At 43.9% G+C, this 17,594-nt stretch overlaps 1 protein-coding gene across 1 annotated transcript in view; it reads left to right on the top strand.

Moving 5' to 3' along the window:
* The first annotated feature begins 5,814 nt into the window (after window positions 1-5,814).
* LOC138581028 (mitogen-activated protein kinase 1-like) overlaps window positions 5,815-17,594 on the top strand; it is a 594,665-nt gene continuing 582,885 nt past the window's right edge. The window contains exon 1 of the mRNA XM_069652044.1: window positions 5,815-6,013. Coding sequence (XP_069508145.1) covers window positions 5,871-6,013 — 143 coding nt within the window. The 5' untranslated portion in view covers window positions 5,815-5,870. The remainder of the gene's footprint in view (window positions 6,014-17,594) is intronic.

Here is a 17,594-nt window from a genome sequence, read left to right as displayed (position 1 = left end):
AATATGTTTGATTTACAGCGATTATGGCATTACATGAGGCCTGTCTTCTGACCTTGGGCTGTGAAAATCTGGTGGCATGGCTGCTTAAGTTTTCTTTTTGCTTGCAGTTACTAAGCTTTACAGGGGTATGCCCCTTGGGATCTTACCTTGGTGTTAAGAGTGGTGCAGGACTCTCCCTTTGTGCTGATTGACTTGGTTGGCCTACAATCCCTGACTTTGAACTATGTCTTCCTGGTGGCCATGACATCTGCTCGCAGGCTAGGGGTGATGAGAGGATTGCTGTACACATTCCTGTTCCCGAGAGTGCAGTCTGGAACCCTCGTGATGGGTTTGACCTGAGTTTTCTCCCAAAAGTTATTTCTAGGTTTTATCAAGCATAGGTTTTTGTACTGCCACCTCGTTTTCCTTAACCCAGCCTCGCCGGAGGAGGAGAGGTGCAACAGTTGGACTGCGTTGGTTACACTGTCAGAAACCCTGTTCATTTCATTTGGGTATCCCAAATATGGAAAGAAAGTGTTGAGGCCTGCCCTCAGCAAATGGATCCAGAAAACTATTGCAATTGCATATTTTATGTCAAAGGTTTTCATGCCTGACTCTGTTCATAGTCGCTCTACTGGAGCGATGGTTGTATCCTGGGCAGAGGTGCAGGATGTGCATATTAAAGACATATGCAGAGCAGCAAACTAGGCCGACCCAAAGACCTTCTTCAAGTACTACTACCTCCATTGGCATTGGCAGGGTTCAATCTCCTACGCGCAGGGGTTTTGAGCTCTAACATTCAAGGGAGATTTGGACTTGTCTAGTATAAATTGGTGATTGGGTGTTTGAGCAGCATCCTGAGTGGTCTGTGTTTTTTCAGACTGACCATTTCATTGCAGTCTTTGGTATTCTCCACAAGAAAGTACTGGTACGAGGGAGAGGGGCATGGGGTTTTTATGTATTTATTTATTGGACATTTGTAAGGCCCCTATACAACAAATGGTGTTTCAAGGCACCACAAGACAAAACAGTGGGGTGAGGGGGGGGACACAAGGGAGAAAGATACAATAACGGTCCTACTAGGCCTTGTGACATTTGGATTATGCAAGTGCAGAACAAGAAGTGCAAGGAGGTATGGGGGGGAGAAACGCCAGTCTGTGCAAAATGAAGTGCTAAGGTGGGAAGGGAAAAAGGTGAAGCGGGGAGGTGCAAGTGCTGATGGGTGGCCATATGGCAAGTTCCAGGGAATTTCAGGTAAGTGCAGAGAAGTGGGGGACTGGGCAGGGGACCTAGAGCCCTGTAGTACTCAGAGGGAGCCAGGCAGCCAGTCAATGACACAGAAGAAGGTGCTAGCAGGGGAGGGGGACAGTGAAGGAGGAGAAGAAAGGAGGGTCTTGAGGAACTTCCGGAACTTACAGAGATCCAGTGAGACCATTCCAGAGGGAGTCTCCTGCAGAAGAGAGACATCTACCCCCAACTCTATGCTTAGAGAAGTGTCTGATTCGCAGTGAGATGGAGCTAGCAGGCAGAAGGGCTCTAGCCGGGAGATATTTGGAAAGAGAGAGTTGGATGTAGCAGGGTCCCAGGCCCCAGAAAGGCTTGTGGGTGATGCAGAGGGTCTTGAATTTTATCCTAGCAGCAACCCAGAGTCAGTGGAGAGAAATTAGGGCTGGAGAGATGCGGCCTATGTGCTTGAGGCCAAGAACAAGTCTTGCAGCCCTACTCTGGATTAGTTGAAGGGGACAAAGGGAGGAAGAAGGAAGATTGAGGAAGAAGCTGTTACAGTAGTCAAGCCTACAGAAGACCAGAGCTCTGGAGACATTGAGTTTCTGGGGGAAGGTGAGTTAAGGGAGAATACCTCTGAGGAGGTGCAGCTGATAGTGGGCCTTCTTGTCAAAGTCTGCGATGTGAGGTTGAAAAGGGGAGAGAGAGGAATCAAAGATGACACCAAGGTTTTTGCCTCACAAGAGGGTGAGGGGAAGGGACCCATAGAGGGCGGCCGGAGGGAGGGAAAGTGGGAGCTGGGGTCCCAATTAAACGAATTGCAGTCTTACTGGCATTAAGACAGAGATCATTGGCAGCACACCATGACTGAATAGCAGTGAGACAGTTTGGGGTGAGAGAGGAGGAAGAGGTGGGAAGCTTGAAGGAGAGCTGCATGTCGTCTGCATTACACTGGAAGTGAGGAGAGAAGGAAGCGATCAAGTGGGCTAAAGGGGCAGGAAAGATGTGGGAAAGCCACGTTGAGAGGATAGAGCCTTGAGGAACACTGCAGGTGGAGAGTGTGATAGGGGAGAGAAAAGGGCCAAGTTCAACCTAGGAAGGCCGGTTAAAAGGGAAGGAGGTCAACCAGTCCAGTGCCAGGCCTGTGATGCCCAGGGTGTCACGGAGCCGATTTGTCTGGATGGTATGATTGACCATGCTGAAGGCAGAGGAAAGATCCAGGAGGTTAAGAACGGATGGAGAGTTAGAGTCAAGATTAGAGAGCAAGTCATCACATGTGTTCAGTAGAGCAGTTTCCGTGAATCGGGCAGCTCTGGGGTTAATGGGCTGATTACCTAAGAGTACTCCTCATTACTCCTAGTTTTACTTTTCTTCACTGCAGTACTTTCGATCCTACCTCACCCACTTTGGAGTGGTGTGAACATACCTGTCAACCTATTCAAATGCAAAGGTTGATGAAAAAGAGGATTGTGCATTTCCCAGTGAGCTCTCCATTGACGGCTATGGACAGGCAAAGGGATTGGGGAGTGAGGGGATAAAAGCATATCTCTCAACCTTTCATGTCACCAAGGCCGGTGAAAACACCTGATTTATTTTGGGCGTGTGCAAGCCCATTAAAGTGAATGGGCATATAGGGAGCTTGCTGGGTGAGTCTGCTGACTGCAAGGCGTGTGACACCACCTTAGGCATGTGAGTTGAGAGCAATGCAAAATCCGGTGAGTTGACCGGTACGATGATGCATAGCTGGTACTGATGCATGATGATGGCTGTGAAAGTTATTCTGACATTGGAGGGCCCGGGGGCATGACATATGGACAATAAAGCAAATGTGGAATGGGTTTCTGGCATGGTGGTTGGGCCCTCAGTATTTTAAAGAGGTAGAGTTGGACTAGGAGTAATGATGATTACCAGTAAGTAATCAGCCCATGGGCTAAGCAGGACGGCCACAAAACGGATAATGCACTGTCCCATTTCACAAAAACATACCTAAACACATACTTGCCAACATTCTGTGACCAAAAAGATGTAGGATTTTTCAAGTTTGAAAAATAATAATTCCCATAACAATGACGTCAAAGGAAAATATAAAACATACAAACAGCACAACATGGAAAGATGTTGAGATGTTAAAAATGTATAATTCTGAATGCTAACACCAAATTGTCAGCCGATGCTGTGTGATGGTGTTACACTTGCTTTCACTGCTGGTTCAACTGTTAGACCTCAAGACACAAATTGAGGAACTAAAGGATAATGGAAAAACAGCCTTGTTCCTCCTACTGGATTTGTCAGCAGCTTTTGACTTGGTGGACCATGCAGTCTTATGCAACCACCTCGAATCTGTCTCCAACTTCACAGGAGATGCCATAGCCTGGGTCCAATCCTTCTTAGCTAATTGCACCATGCGAGTCTTCTCCACCTCTGACTCTGCTGACCCTATCAAAATAACCTGTGGTGTCCCACAAGGATCCTGTGTCTACCCCACCATGTACAACATCTTCACCAAGCCTTTGTTTGACAAGTTGGACAGACTGGGTGTCACCTACACGAACTACGCAGACGACACCCAGATCCTCATACCCCTTTCGGGCGACTACGAGGCAGACTCAGCCTTGGTGAACAAGATATACACCCTCATTCAGGCATGGATGGCCTCACATGGCCTCTGCCTGAATGACGATATAACGGAGATACTAATCCTAGGCTCTGAAGCCAACATCCAAAAATTAAGCCCAAACTACGCATCCCTCAGCATTGATAACAACCCTATCAAGGTGATGTATGTGGTTAAAACCCTTGGATTCTATCTGGACTCCTCCCTCACTCTCAAGAAGCAAGTCAACTCCCTCGCCTCCTCTACCACCTACACCTGAAAACTCATCCGCACATCCAGACCGTACCTATCCAGTGCCAGTTGCATCACCCTAGCTAATGCTCTTATGTCTAGGTTAGACTATTGCAATGCCCATTACTCTGGAGCCAATAATTACATCACAGACAAACTTCAAAGACTACAGAATAATGCCTTGAGAGCAGCACTAAACATCCCCTACAGAGAGCACGTCACCAAATGCTGGAAAGAGGTTAATTGGCTAAAAATAACAGATAGAATCCTACTTAAAACAGCTTCCCTCACCTCTAAATGTCTAAACAACCTAGCCCCACCCCGTACCTAATGGAAAAAATCACTAGGAAAACCTCCACGCGACCCACGAGATCTGCCAACACCTTTAAATTAGAGACTCCTAGATTTAAACGTTCGACCGCGGGAGGAACTAGCTTTCCTGACAAGCTGCTACTGAACAACCGTACCCTAAATTCAGACACAAGATAATCAAATGGCTGCGCGCCAATGACACATAACTCGACTAACACCTAGCCTACTCCCACCTAGCCCATACCATACCTTTGCTTACCTGTAATTCTCCACTCTAAAAATAGCCGAGTATGCATCCCCCCTACCTACCTAGCCTATACATGACACCAGATTTATAGTCTGACCTATAAACTTGATCATATAGCCGTCTGTTAGATAGTCTCGCTAGAGTGCCTCGGACATCCCAAGATATGACCTGCTCTTGTACATGTGTTTGTATATATTCTTGCATATATTTGCTTTTTTGCCTATGTGTTTTATATACTCATGCCAAATACTGTAATAAGCTTAAGTTTTCCTGTACACTGTTGCGCCCGGCTACCCAAGGGTTTGGCACGCATTACCAAATAAATAAACAAACTAAGGGTTGTACCGGCAAGAGTGCAGGACAGAGTCATGCAGCTGTCAGGTCAGTGGATTGGTCTGAGTGCAATCAAAGTAATCACCACCAGTCCACTGTATAGACAGACTAATTAATGTGTTGCATGCTCTGTCCTGGAGCTTGCCTTAGAATCACATAAATTACTTGCCACTGTAAAAAGCAGTAGGATCTATCACTGAAATCTGTGGACGGTATGGCTGCTTCAAAAGCAGTAGCCTACTGCCTAAGTCTGTAGGGTTGGCAAGCATGTAACCAACACCATGGGCACACTCTCCACACCTAAGCAAAAATCTGTTTGTGAGTGAATTGGTTTTCCAGTTGGAAGATGGCAATTTAGGAGGGATCCGCCCGACTATAATAATGTATGATCGGGCATAGACATAAAAGGAAGACAAGGATATAGCAGGCACACGATCTAAGATACAACAAACATGATTTAAGAAAAGATTGAAGCAGAAGTCATGTTCAATAAACTTGGCAAGTCCGCGCTCCTTTTGATCGGTTAAATAGTTACGCTTCTAACGAAATGTTTAGATATCCTGCGATGAATGCAGAAATGTGTACAAGAACATTAAAAAAATGTATTGGAATGTTTTTTTCTAGTCGCGCAAAGGCACGTTTTTAATATGTGTATGCAACCAGGCTCTTTTTTATGCATTTAGGAAAAGACATGTTTAACATAGTTATATAAATCCAATATATAGCCCACACTTCGAAGTTCTAAGAGGCCACTGATGGTGGATTTTCCTTGGCCCTGACTTCCGCCTCCTCTCCGTTCTCTAGGCCGTAGCTACGCCGTCTCCAGGGGAGCTTGCGTGGTTGCCTGGGCGGCGGCGGCTGACGTGCTACGCTTTGACGTGCTCGGTTAGCCCTGACAGATTCAGCAGGCAGAGACGAACCTTGGCGGCCATGGCAGCTACAGCAGCAGCAGTGCCACCCGTAGCCCCTGCCTCGCGGCCCGGGCTGGAAAGCGTCAAGGGGCAACCCTTCGACGTGGGGCCGCGCTACACCGATTTGCACTACATAGGAGAAGGCGCCTACGGCATGGTGTGGTGAGTGACAGGAGGAGGGAGGACCAAATGGGAGGGGTCTACTGCAGAGGGGTGAGTGACAGGAGGGCGGCTGAAGGAGCGCAGGGTGGGGTACAGGGTGAACGAAGGGTCTGTGGGTGTCAGAAGAGGAAACGATGAGGCGGAGGGGTGATCGATAAAAATAGAGTGGCGTTCATTGGAGAGATAAGATAAGACACGAGAACAGGAAGAGAGCACATGCTATCTGTGGAGGGCATGAAAACGGGTGGCAAAGAATACACGAGAAAGGGAGTGGTTAAGTGGCAAATAAAGGTGGGAGGCGAAACGAGGGGTTGTTTTATTTATTTTTATCGGAGGGCAACCCCAAAGGGAAGGGGTGACAGATGGAAGTTATAAGGAAAGGGCCGAGAACGGTGTTTGGGGTCTGTAGAGGAAGGTATTCTGATGTGGTTTAGGTTGGGAGAACGATCGGGGTGTGGGTGGGCTCTGCGTCATCCATCGATTTGTATGAAACGTTTTGATAAGGGAGCTGCACCAAGTCGTCATGTCGTAGGAGAAGGGCGTCGGTGTAAGCAGAGCGATACGCCAGCGAGAAGTGTATCCTTGACTTGAGCTCATGCTAATAGGTGGCACCTCGGGGCACAAATTCCTCCCAGTTTAGTGGGTGGATACCAACTCTCTCGTCCCTTGAGTACTTTCTTCCGAAGACAGCCCGTGAGCATCTCGCATATTTTTCAGACCCACCTCCCAGAGGTCTTAACTGAAATGGGCACTATTGGATCGCCTTCTCGTAAACATAGACGGTGGCGCCTCTTTAGAATCCACGCTGTCAAGTCGGGACATCTCCACTTTTTATGGTGGCTCATAGGGGTGGGTTTTTGTGTCCTCATGTTCACCCTGTGATGCGCCAGACTCAACGCCAGGTTGCCACTGCAGTGGTAAAGGGACCACAAAGCATTGATCTGCGAACCCCAAGAAAGAACTTCAGGTCCTGGACTGGTGGTCGTCTGGGAAAACCTACTGCATTAATCCGCCGCGTGCCTTTTCCCCTTTTGGACGACATTGTCCCTTCTTTTGTAGGGCTTGCACACCAAATTTCAGACAACTGAGATTGTGTATGTGAAGTTTGTATTTTATTGTAAAGAAGGCAGTCTGTTGAACAGAAACTCCACACAAGTTCATATCGATTGAAGGAGCAGTCGGTTGGTGTCTTACACAAAACATTACGCAATTTTTGAGTATTAAACCTGGCAGTGGTTTGTGGATGGAGAGTCAGCTACCTACTTTAAGCAGGCAGCACAGACCGAATACACATACATTTTATTAAATGTGCACCTATACAAAAAGGGCATGATCTTCATGGTGGATCAAGGACGGAGATAATATTGCCACGCGTAATCGCAAGGCCCTTAGCAGATTGAAGAGTTTCCTTAAGGGTGAACGTTGCATTGTGGTGTATGGTTTTTGATATCATGGGAATGGAAAGCAGTCCCATGTAGAGGTGGCGGGTGAAGAGTGTAGGAGCTTGACGAAGGTGCAAGTGGCAGAGGGGACAAAGGAATGGAGTGGGTGGTCACACTGGGAGACTGGAGCTGTAATATAGCTTGCTGAGAGATCGGGTCAAAGATGACTGGCAGATTGTCCAGATGGTCTCAATGTTAACCCTAGCTCCAGCAGTGGAGGTTATGCATTGTTGATGGTTAAAATTGCTGTTAAGGAGAACCAACTCAGAATACTTGTCTGGTAGAGGGACTGGGGTCAGGAGGAGGTCCAGTAAGGAAGCTATTGGAGAGTGAAGAAGAGGTGAGATGCAAGTGACCAGGGATGGATCACTTTCGTTTTAGTGGGGTTGCACATTGGGCAACTTGGCACCATCTGTTGTGTGACGGAGGTGAGAGGATTGCTCGATGGTGAAGGAGTAGCACGAGCAGGCTTATCTATCATTTGTAAAAAGCTAACGGAACTCAATGGAAGAGCTGTGTTTGTTCAGGTTGGGGATGTAGTTTGAGGAGGGAATGACTACGGACTCGCCAACTACTACTGATGGGAGGTAGCAGAGGTGTCGGTAGTATTAAAAAAGACGGGGAAGGAGTAATTGGAGAGCTAGAAAAGGGCCATGTCATTGAAGTCCCGCCGTCTGTGGTACATGCTAGCAGCTGTTAAATGTTGGAATGTAACAATGTCGGTCAATATTGGAGTATCTAGAGTGCTATGTGGGTAGTTGGTTAAATTGGTCAGCGAGAGTTGAAGTTTTAACGTTAAGCGACTGAACATTCCAGAGTGAATTCAAATGGAGGTATAAGGGGAGGTTGAAGGAAGGAGATTGTACATGGTTTATGTGGCGTAGTAAGTGAGGCTGGATAGGTGGAGCAAGTTCCATCCAGAAGAAGTACGAGGCGTGCCATAAAATGGCAGTCTCTGGGTTCTGCACATAAGTTTTTTTTAATTGGTAGGCTTTTTTCGCCTTGCCAGTACTATTTCCGTCTGACTGCTTTGCTTATGATTGGCGAGCCACACCATACAAGTTGACATGTTCTAGTAGAAAAAATCTGTACATTATAAAGTAAAACCTGAGAGCACTTGGTGCACTACAGTCTGTCTTGTGATCTACAAGACGCTAAAACCTGTTGTGCCTTCAGTGTCTGTGTTGATTAACACTAACAAGACAGTGGCTCAAGTTTTCACTTATTATGCAGGGATGCACTTGCAGGGGTCGAAATTAGCATTTGTTGCCAAGGAGCAAAACACAGCTTATGGGTATCATGCAGGAGCTACCTCCTGGGTAACCAGGAGTCGGTCCACAGCGTGCAGCAAATCTAACATGACCGCAAGATGCAATCTCTAACTTTTTGCACATTGCATACTACAAAATATGCTTTGCATGTCCTTTTATTCTCCTTTAAACACATCACCATCATATAGCTATGTATGGCACCAATTGCATGCGAGTCAAAAGTAGCTCCTGGTAGCTGTTGGTTTGAAGCTTAACCATGGTCCCTTTGGATAGAACCAGGAGCTAAATGGCTCTCGGCTTCTGGCAATTTTGAACCCTGCACACATGCCTGAACCAGGAGCTATGCAGACATTGTGACTGTTATGTCTCTGAAAATGCTCAACAGCCACCCGCTTTCCCCATAAGAGGCTGTTATGGGAGGTATGTGTCTCGCCCTCTTCTTTAATTTTAGGATCAACGAAGACTTAGCCCTTTGACCCAGCCAGTTAAGCAAAAACCAAGCTGCTCTATGTATGGTGATGAAAATTACTTTATGGTTTTCAATTTCCTAGGCCTTTGGCACATCTAGAAAAAAGTTCAACTGAATCTATCCATATAGTGGGAACATATGGCGCAAGGCATAAATTAATTTTCAACAATTGATTGGCAGAGTTTGCTCACTAAAATGTTCTTGATTAGCAAACACACCCATTTGATTAGCAATGTTGTACTCATTTTGTCACCAGATGTTTATTTGGATTCAAAACCTAAAATGAGCATCAAAACAGCATTTTTTTTTTTTTGTGCTGCTGGAGTAAGATATATAATTGAGACGAATCGGGCCTTGCAAATTAAAATTACACTAGACCTGCACGTTAAGTAATTATTCAACCTAAAAGAAATGCACTCGACCCATAGCAACAGGTGACAAAAAATTGAAATGTGCTTTCTGTAAAATGGTGCATGTCACCTCAAACCCGCTTTGTTTGGTACACTGCTGCCACCCAAAAGCCAGTTATGCAAAGAGAAACTTATTTTACATTTAATGCAAAAAAGTGCAAGTAGGTGAGAGGACTTTGCAAGCTCTGAATGAGTGTCTGTAAAATATAAAAGGTTAGCTGCATGAATGGACACAAATATGATAAGCCTCTGAAAACAGTTTGGCCAGTTCTCTCCCGGAGGTGCTAATATATAATTTAATCCTAGAGCAAAGTGAGCTCTGGAGGCTAACGACAGTGTGCAGTATTGCAGATGTCGATGTACAGTCTGGATGGAACTATTGATCATTCTTTTGCGTAAAACATTTATTTAGCCTTGTGTATTCATTATGCAAGAGGAAAGAATGTAAGAGACTAAGCGGAGTAGATGGCATAGCAAGTAGAGAACTGGTCCAACTAGATAGAATATTGTAGTTTGCTGCCATCTCCCTTTCAGGGTAACTGGTATAAAACCGCTCATGCGTTGAGCAACAGTTTCGCGGATCAATGCAACCAGCAGGTCACAATTAGATTTGCCATTTTCACTCATCAATGTGATGCATCTCTCTCAGCCCCTCACCCCACAGAAAAAAAATCTAGTTGACACTGAGATTTATGTACACTAATCAAAACTTTACTGTAAACCATGGAGACAATTCATTGTTTTACAGAAGCAATACTGTAGTTCTGCATTACGCAACAACTTAAATTGCGAGGAATGTAATTGCATTACAGTTAGCTTAATATAAGTATCCAGATCACTTCTGGTTTTCAATTGTTTGAAAAAGAAATAAAATCACACAAGCGCGTGACACTTCTGAGTGAAGGAGATCATTACTATTGCAAACTTTCTCTCCATTAGCCCCTTTGAACTTGCAGTGAACAGAGAAAAGGGTGGCCAGAGAGGAATTCGGGGTCAGTGGTGCTTTTATTGAACAGGGTAACTTGATTAGCTAACTTTGCTGCACAAGTGTCAATTTAATTAGCAAACCTATGGAATTGCATAGCAAATTGCTATGCAACACTGCTTATTTTATGCCTGGCAGATGCTTGAATTGGGCCTTAAGAGATCCATTTGGTCTCCTTTACCTTGCCCAACGTATTATCTTTTATTTTCCATCTGACAAAATTTAGTAACATGGTGGATTCCTTTAGATACAAAAGTATGGAGGAAAGGGGGTCTATGGGGGGGCACTGTTCAATTAATTTTCATTAACCTTAGTTTCAATCAAATTTTGATATTCACGTGACTTCGGGTGCAATTGGGGGGGGGGGGGAGAGTCTCAAGGCCACCTGAGACAAAAAAAATGAAGAGCTAACCACAAGCCAGTTGCTGCCAACCGTCACCCCCTTTAATGCGCACTCCTAAGGGGGTAGAGATCCCACGTATTCAGGTTGATTGGTTTCAACAAGTAGTGTGAAAAAATAAGTATATAGTCAATAGCAAATTGTAGGTGATCTTGGGTAGATAATCCTACAGTTCATGGTTACTTACATACAAATGTATATGAGTGTTGAGTCCAAAGAAGCAGACGGATGCATCTAAATCTGTGTTTCATAAGGAACAAGTATAATTAAATACAGTTTAGGTGGCTCACTGCCATTCATAAATTCATAGCGAACAAAGCATAAAGTAATACTTCTTAAAACAAAGCATTCAAAGTATTTTGTTTTTTCACAAACAATAATTCAGACAATAAAAATGGTTTGTCACTAGGAAATGGCAATGAGATACATTTCTGAAATAAGTTGTATCAAGCCTAGGAAGTTGAATTCCCCCAGCCCCGAAGAAGGATTCTGTTATCCGAAACGCCTTGGCAAACCATTTTTATCATTGGAATGTTATTAGGAGATAAAACTATATGTGATTCAACCCGTGTACCAATATCGTTCGAACTATAGAAGTGTACATGATAGTACAAATTGTTTACCTTGTCTGAATTGTTTGTGAAGAAACGAGTATTACTTTATGCTTTGTTTGCTATGATTTTATGGATGGCAGTGAGCCGCCTAAACTGTATTTAATTATACTCATTTTTTTTTGGTTTTCCTTATGAAACAGATTTAGATGCGTCTGTCTGCTTCTTTGGACTTAACACTCCTATACATTTGTATGTAAGTAACCATGAACTGTAGGATTATCTACTTAAAATCACCTACGACTTGCTATTGACTATATACTACTTTCACACCACTTGTTGAAACCAATCTACTACCTGAATACGTGGGGTCTCTATCCCTTAGGAGTGCATTAAAGGGGGTGCTGGTTGGCAGCAACTGGCTTGTGGTTAGGATTCCTGTAGATACCACCTAGCTGTCAATGTTGTCAATGTTGCCTATCTTAACACGATTGGTGTCCTTCTCAAACCTTGTTTTGCGTTTTTCTTGGACTCCTCCCATTTCTATCTCCATGTTTGCAAGTCTCATCTGGTTTGGGTTTTCATGCGTCTTAATCCACTGACGTCTAATAACAAACTGGTAACACGGAAGGATGTTTTTAGTTTGGGCTTTTGGGTGTTGCTTGCGACACCTTTAAGCCGAAAACTACGGCATTGGAGTACAGATAGGGAGAAATGGCATAGGAGAAGAGACATGCAGCTTGTAGGTGTGTATTGTTTTATTTTATTCCCCTCCCCATCAATCCCATGGCTATCCCCGCCCAGTTTTGCCCAAAACATCTCCTCAATGGGAGCTTGCGTTAATCAAGCCCTACCATTAAACTTTGCACTCTTAAGTGCCTGCCCGTGTTTTCTTAAAGCAGTCTTTTGAGAGTCAAGGACTTGATTGGAGCTGTAAACATGCACTACTGGTGTAATAAAAATGTCTTAACCAGTTCTGCCTTCAGCCGCTCTATAAGCACTTTGCTTGGCCTTCACTTTTTTGTGCCACCTAATAGCTCAAAACAAGCATTGGCAAAGTATAAATTTGCCAGGCGCTGCTATCAAATGCACTATTAGGATGGGGAAAATACTTGAAAGGCGCATATGTGTGCCATGTCTCCTTAGTGCTGTAACCCAGCACATGTGAAGACGGGCACAAACCTGCACAGCATGTACGTTCTGTAGCTTGGCTAAGAACAAGGACATTTTGCGTTTCCTGCCTCAAGTGGGCCAGCTAACCACACGAGGTCAGCTGCTAGCTTTTAGCATTGTGCGGTTAATTGTGATCTGATAGACACAAGAACAGGAAATCGCCAGTGGACGCAAATACATTTGAAGTGAGCACCTTCCACATTTACAAACTCGGGTACCATAGTTTACAATGAGAAACGCTTGGTATAAAGAACTTGATAACAGAAAGCAGTCAAACTAGCTTGCAGAAGAATGTGATTCTTTAATTTAACAGATGTCTCCAATTTAGCTAAAGAAAGTGACAAGATTGAAAAAGAAGATATGACAAATCCACACTTGCAGGGCAGCCATTTTTCTGTTAATATGACCCAGCATGACAGAGAGGACTCCACCCCCCCCCCCCGACTTGCCTTCACTTTGAAGCGAGAGGGATAAAGGAGAGAGCCACGCTGCCAGTTCCAGAGCAGCAGAGTAACCAATGGGTTGTCCCGCTGCCATTAAGCATAATGAGGCGTGTAGTGCACAGTAGGTTTAGGAGATAAGTTTCCATTATTTTATTTTTTTAATCAACATCAGTTGTTTCATCATTTGAATATTCAACATGATCTTGTTCATCGGCTTATCTGCTTTTGCTCTAGCTTGTTTAATGAGGATGAGAACTCTCAGATAGGGTGATCATATTAAAACAATGGCTCTTTTGTCAACTGTATATTTAAGTGCAACTGATCAGAACGTTAACTGAATGAGTCAAGACCCTTCGTTCCCTGAGTAGGTATGCTCATAACACCAGAGACTAGGCCAGCCCGTCTTTAACTGCTGGGACACATCCTAGTGTTTTTCTAAACATGCATGACGGATGACTAGAGGTCAATTGTCACAGCCTTGCAAGAAGTGGAGATAAGGGTCGCGTGGTCCTGCCTGGACCACAGGCGATCGTATCAGGTGGTGACTGGCAAACGTGAGGTATCTTACAGATGACAGTAGTGCTGCTAATAACCTCATTCCCCAGTCATGAGCTTTTTTAATATTAGAGGTTAGGTGGGCACAGAAGATGCCGCATCGGAAATCAATATCCCTATCCATTGCAGGACTGCGGTTCCTGATTGGCTGAGGCTATTGCACTAGATCACTTGCAAACATACTTTGCAAACAAAATACCCCAATGAGAAAAAAATTCTGTCCATTGCAAGAAGCGAAATTGCAGATGAGTGAACAGCCTTACACCTTCAAAAGGTAATATACAGTCCACTCCACTATTTAACGCTTAGAAGGTTTTTGGCCTCTTCCACCTTTCAAACTAAGCTTTTCCTTAAACATTTCCAAAATGTTTATGCGTTTTACCTTTATTTTTTTATTATCCAGTTATCTCTCCTGATGAACCATAATTTGATCAATGGGGAAACATATGTCGAGGGATGAAATTATAACATGTTTATATTCAAGGGATGGAAATTGCTACATGTTTATAAATCAACACGAGTCACAAAATCCTGCTTTCTTTTGCAAGTAATGTATGAAGAGTAATACAAATAATCAACTGTGTTAAATTAGTTTTGATCTTAACCTCTTATCAGTGATATTTGTTTTCTTCTGCACAACAGAACTGTGAGTGCACAAGAGGTTCCAAACCAACAGAAACATTACGTCCACTTATTGTTACAGTCACAATAAAGGAGTCACAAGTGTAGGTCACAGGGGTAACAACAACACAAACCTCATAAGGAATCGCCCAGGAGACAAAAAGCTAACAAAGACTGTTAAGATTTCAATGTATAGCTGGCTTTAATTACAACTGTTAGGCACTCCATCTATCACATCTTTAGCATCAGTATTGGCAGACATTATTGGAACACAGGTTGCTGCAGCCATGAACTCGGGCTTGTCCATACAGTCCAATAATTATCCAATGGTTGAGAGCATAATTCTCCCTTAATTGAAATGAGAGCCTGCAAGATTAGAAGTTAATAGAAATTGTACTAATTAAATGAGCAAGAACAAAGGGAGTAATTTGGGTACACATTGACCTCCACTTATTAATCACTAGCCACTTATCAATCACTCGGCAGAGATCACCTAGGCAGGAGCCATGCAGAGACACAGAAAAAGGCTAACGAGGATAGTAAACCAGACACACATCACCAAGGGAGACTCCAGAGGGGCAGGGGATCCTTCCAAAAGAGAAGGGATGGCAAAACTCACCGCTAGCAGCTTTCACAGATGGAGGAAGAAAAATATCCAGAGCATGAACCAAAGAATGAGAAAACTACAGGAGATCGGGATGCCCTGCAGTGACAAGGCATTTACAGGGGTAGACTACCTATAGGTAAACCAAGAGGGCAGTCTCATTTTGGACCAATAGACTGATTTCAGAGACGGGAAAACAAATGACAACTCGACAAAAATGTTAGTGATGAGGGCTCATCTCATTCCTCATAGGCGAAGATGCCAGACTGTTCTAAAACTGAGGGGAATGGCGTGAAAGTTGAGAACACTACAGCCCTAGAGTTTTACATAATGCACAGTCCGCACACTCATTCCCAAGGCTAAGAGACACACTGACTGGATAGAGGTCCTTTTAGATTCTGGCTCTGATATTTCTACATTTTAATGCTGCAAAAAGGCACTGTTGGAGCATACATGGGCACAAAGAAATGCGCAAAACCACCCGCTGGGCAGACATTAGCAAATAATGAAGTGTATTTTGTAACCATTTGGTTTGGAAGGTGAACATCCCAAAGAGATTGAAGTACTGTTTTGGCCAGAGTTGCATATCCAATATAAAGGACTTTTAGAATTTCAAAATTGGCCACCATTGTACGTGAGACAAGCACCAAGAAATGAAGACGTAGTGATACCTGTCTTTTCAAAGGAATTGAGTGGGGAACTAGTAAAAACACACACATGCACTAGAAAGGGCAGCACTAAAAGTCATGTAGGGCATGATCTGGAATGTCCAGTGCATGCGATTCCAGTGCGAAAACCAAACCACCCCCACCGCAGAGGCAGTATCCAGTTAATCCACAAGCAATTACTCACATGCAAACCATAGTGGACCAGTTTTATAAAGCAAGCCCACATAATAGCCTGCTGTAGCCCACTTTAAGACCAGATGGTACTTATTGTTTGAATAGTATTTTGTATTTTGAATTCCCATTGTAAGAGGCAGTCCAAAATCAGCACAGCTCGGGACTCCTAGACAAATTACACAGATGCAAATACAAAACAACCCTTAATCTAGGTAATGGATATTTTACATAACCATGAAGTGTAGAAAGACAGAAATATACTACATTTACTTAAGGGAATGCATTTTCAATTCACTAGGATAATGCAGCGGTATATGAATTCACCCAACATATGCTCAAGTAGAATACAGAGTTTGCTGGTAGACATTTGTAACTGTTGCCAATATGTAGACGACATTTACATCACTCATGAGATTCTCGGTGAACACTTGCAACAAGTAGATTTAGTCATTCACATATTGGCTACAAAAGGTACCTGATCAACTTCAAGAATGGCTCATCGTGAGGTTACCTTCTTTGGGTTTACTCTCACTGATGAGGGCAGAGGTTTGGCCGCAGATTTTCTCGGTGCGCCAGGATGCAACCTCCTAACACACTCTGTCAATTGCAGGCCATTTTAGGTCTTTTAAATTTTGGCAGATCTTAATGTTTAAATTTGCTGAGCTAGTAAAACCATTGGTTGCCAGAGCACACTCACATTGAATCATCAATGAGTACACATGGTGCACAAACGGGTCCTCTGCAAGAAAGGAAAACAGAAAATATACATCTTTTAGTGGGAGGTAATGCTTTTGCAAATAGTTTGTAATTTAGGGGAGACTAAACAAATTGTAAATTATGTGTATTTTACACCTGAGGAAAAGTTTCTCTTCAGTTCAGATGACCATTCAGAAAGAAAGCCTCCTAGCGCCGAAGTGACTATAGACACAAACATTTAGTTCACCTTAAGAGCTAGCGTGCCCAATGCAAAAGCATTACACACTAGGTGGATTCAATAGTCTCATTTCAATATGCTCCACATGTCAAATATTATAAAGCAGTATTGCAAAGAATGAGTGGTTTGACTTGGACAATGGCTACAGAGCCAGTCACCTCATTGCCTAAAATTCCATTGTATTGTAACACCAGCTGTTGGAACACATTCCAAGTATGCAGCTGCATGTGCAGCCTTGGTAGGATATTTTACACATGGAAAAACATGTAAACATACTTGTAAAGCAACATAGCACCTGGGAGACCTGTCCGCCCAGACTGCTGAATTGCATGGATTGTTGCTTGCATTCTGCTAAGCAGACTCAGAAGACCATACTAGTTGTCTCGGATTCAGATTACATTGTCAGGGTTATAACTCTGATTTGCATTGGTGGGTTCAAAATGACTCTAGAGACATTAGGCATAAAACTATTGCTTACAAGTTTGGGACCTTAAGCAGACTCGCCCTTTGCTATGGATGATGGACATACCAAAGGACACATTCACAGCATTGACAGACAAATGCGCCAAAGAGCACACAGTGAGAAAAACACTAGCAGCCATAATTTGCTCAGCAACTGCAATGGATGAGGAAGTAAGAGAAGCATTTTTGGGTATTCTACCCAGGGTAAAAGGCTTCCCAATTAATAACATTTGACATTGAGAATAACAAAGCAGTAGTCACAATTCCTATGAGAAGAGGATCCTATTCAAAGATGAATTCCCCAATGGAGCAGATGGGGGGGAGCTAATAGCTGCTACGCATGCTGGACTTGCATCTACCCATTTTTGGGGTTACTGCAACCACACAGCTGCGGCTTGGTGGGTATTGGTGGGCAGGTT

Source organism: Ambystoma mexicanum, chromosome 3p, assembly GCF_040938575.1.
Source record: "Ambystoma mexicanum isolate Mex_15411 chromosome 3p, UKY_AmexF1_1, whole genome shotgun sequence".
Classification (NCBI taxonomy): domain Eukaryota; kingdom Metazoa; phylum Chordata; class Amphibia; order Caudata; family Ambystomatidae; genus Ambystoma; species Ambystoma mexicanum.
This window is presented reverse-complemented; position numbering and strand designations above follow the sequence as displayed.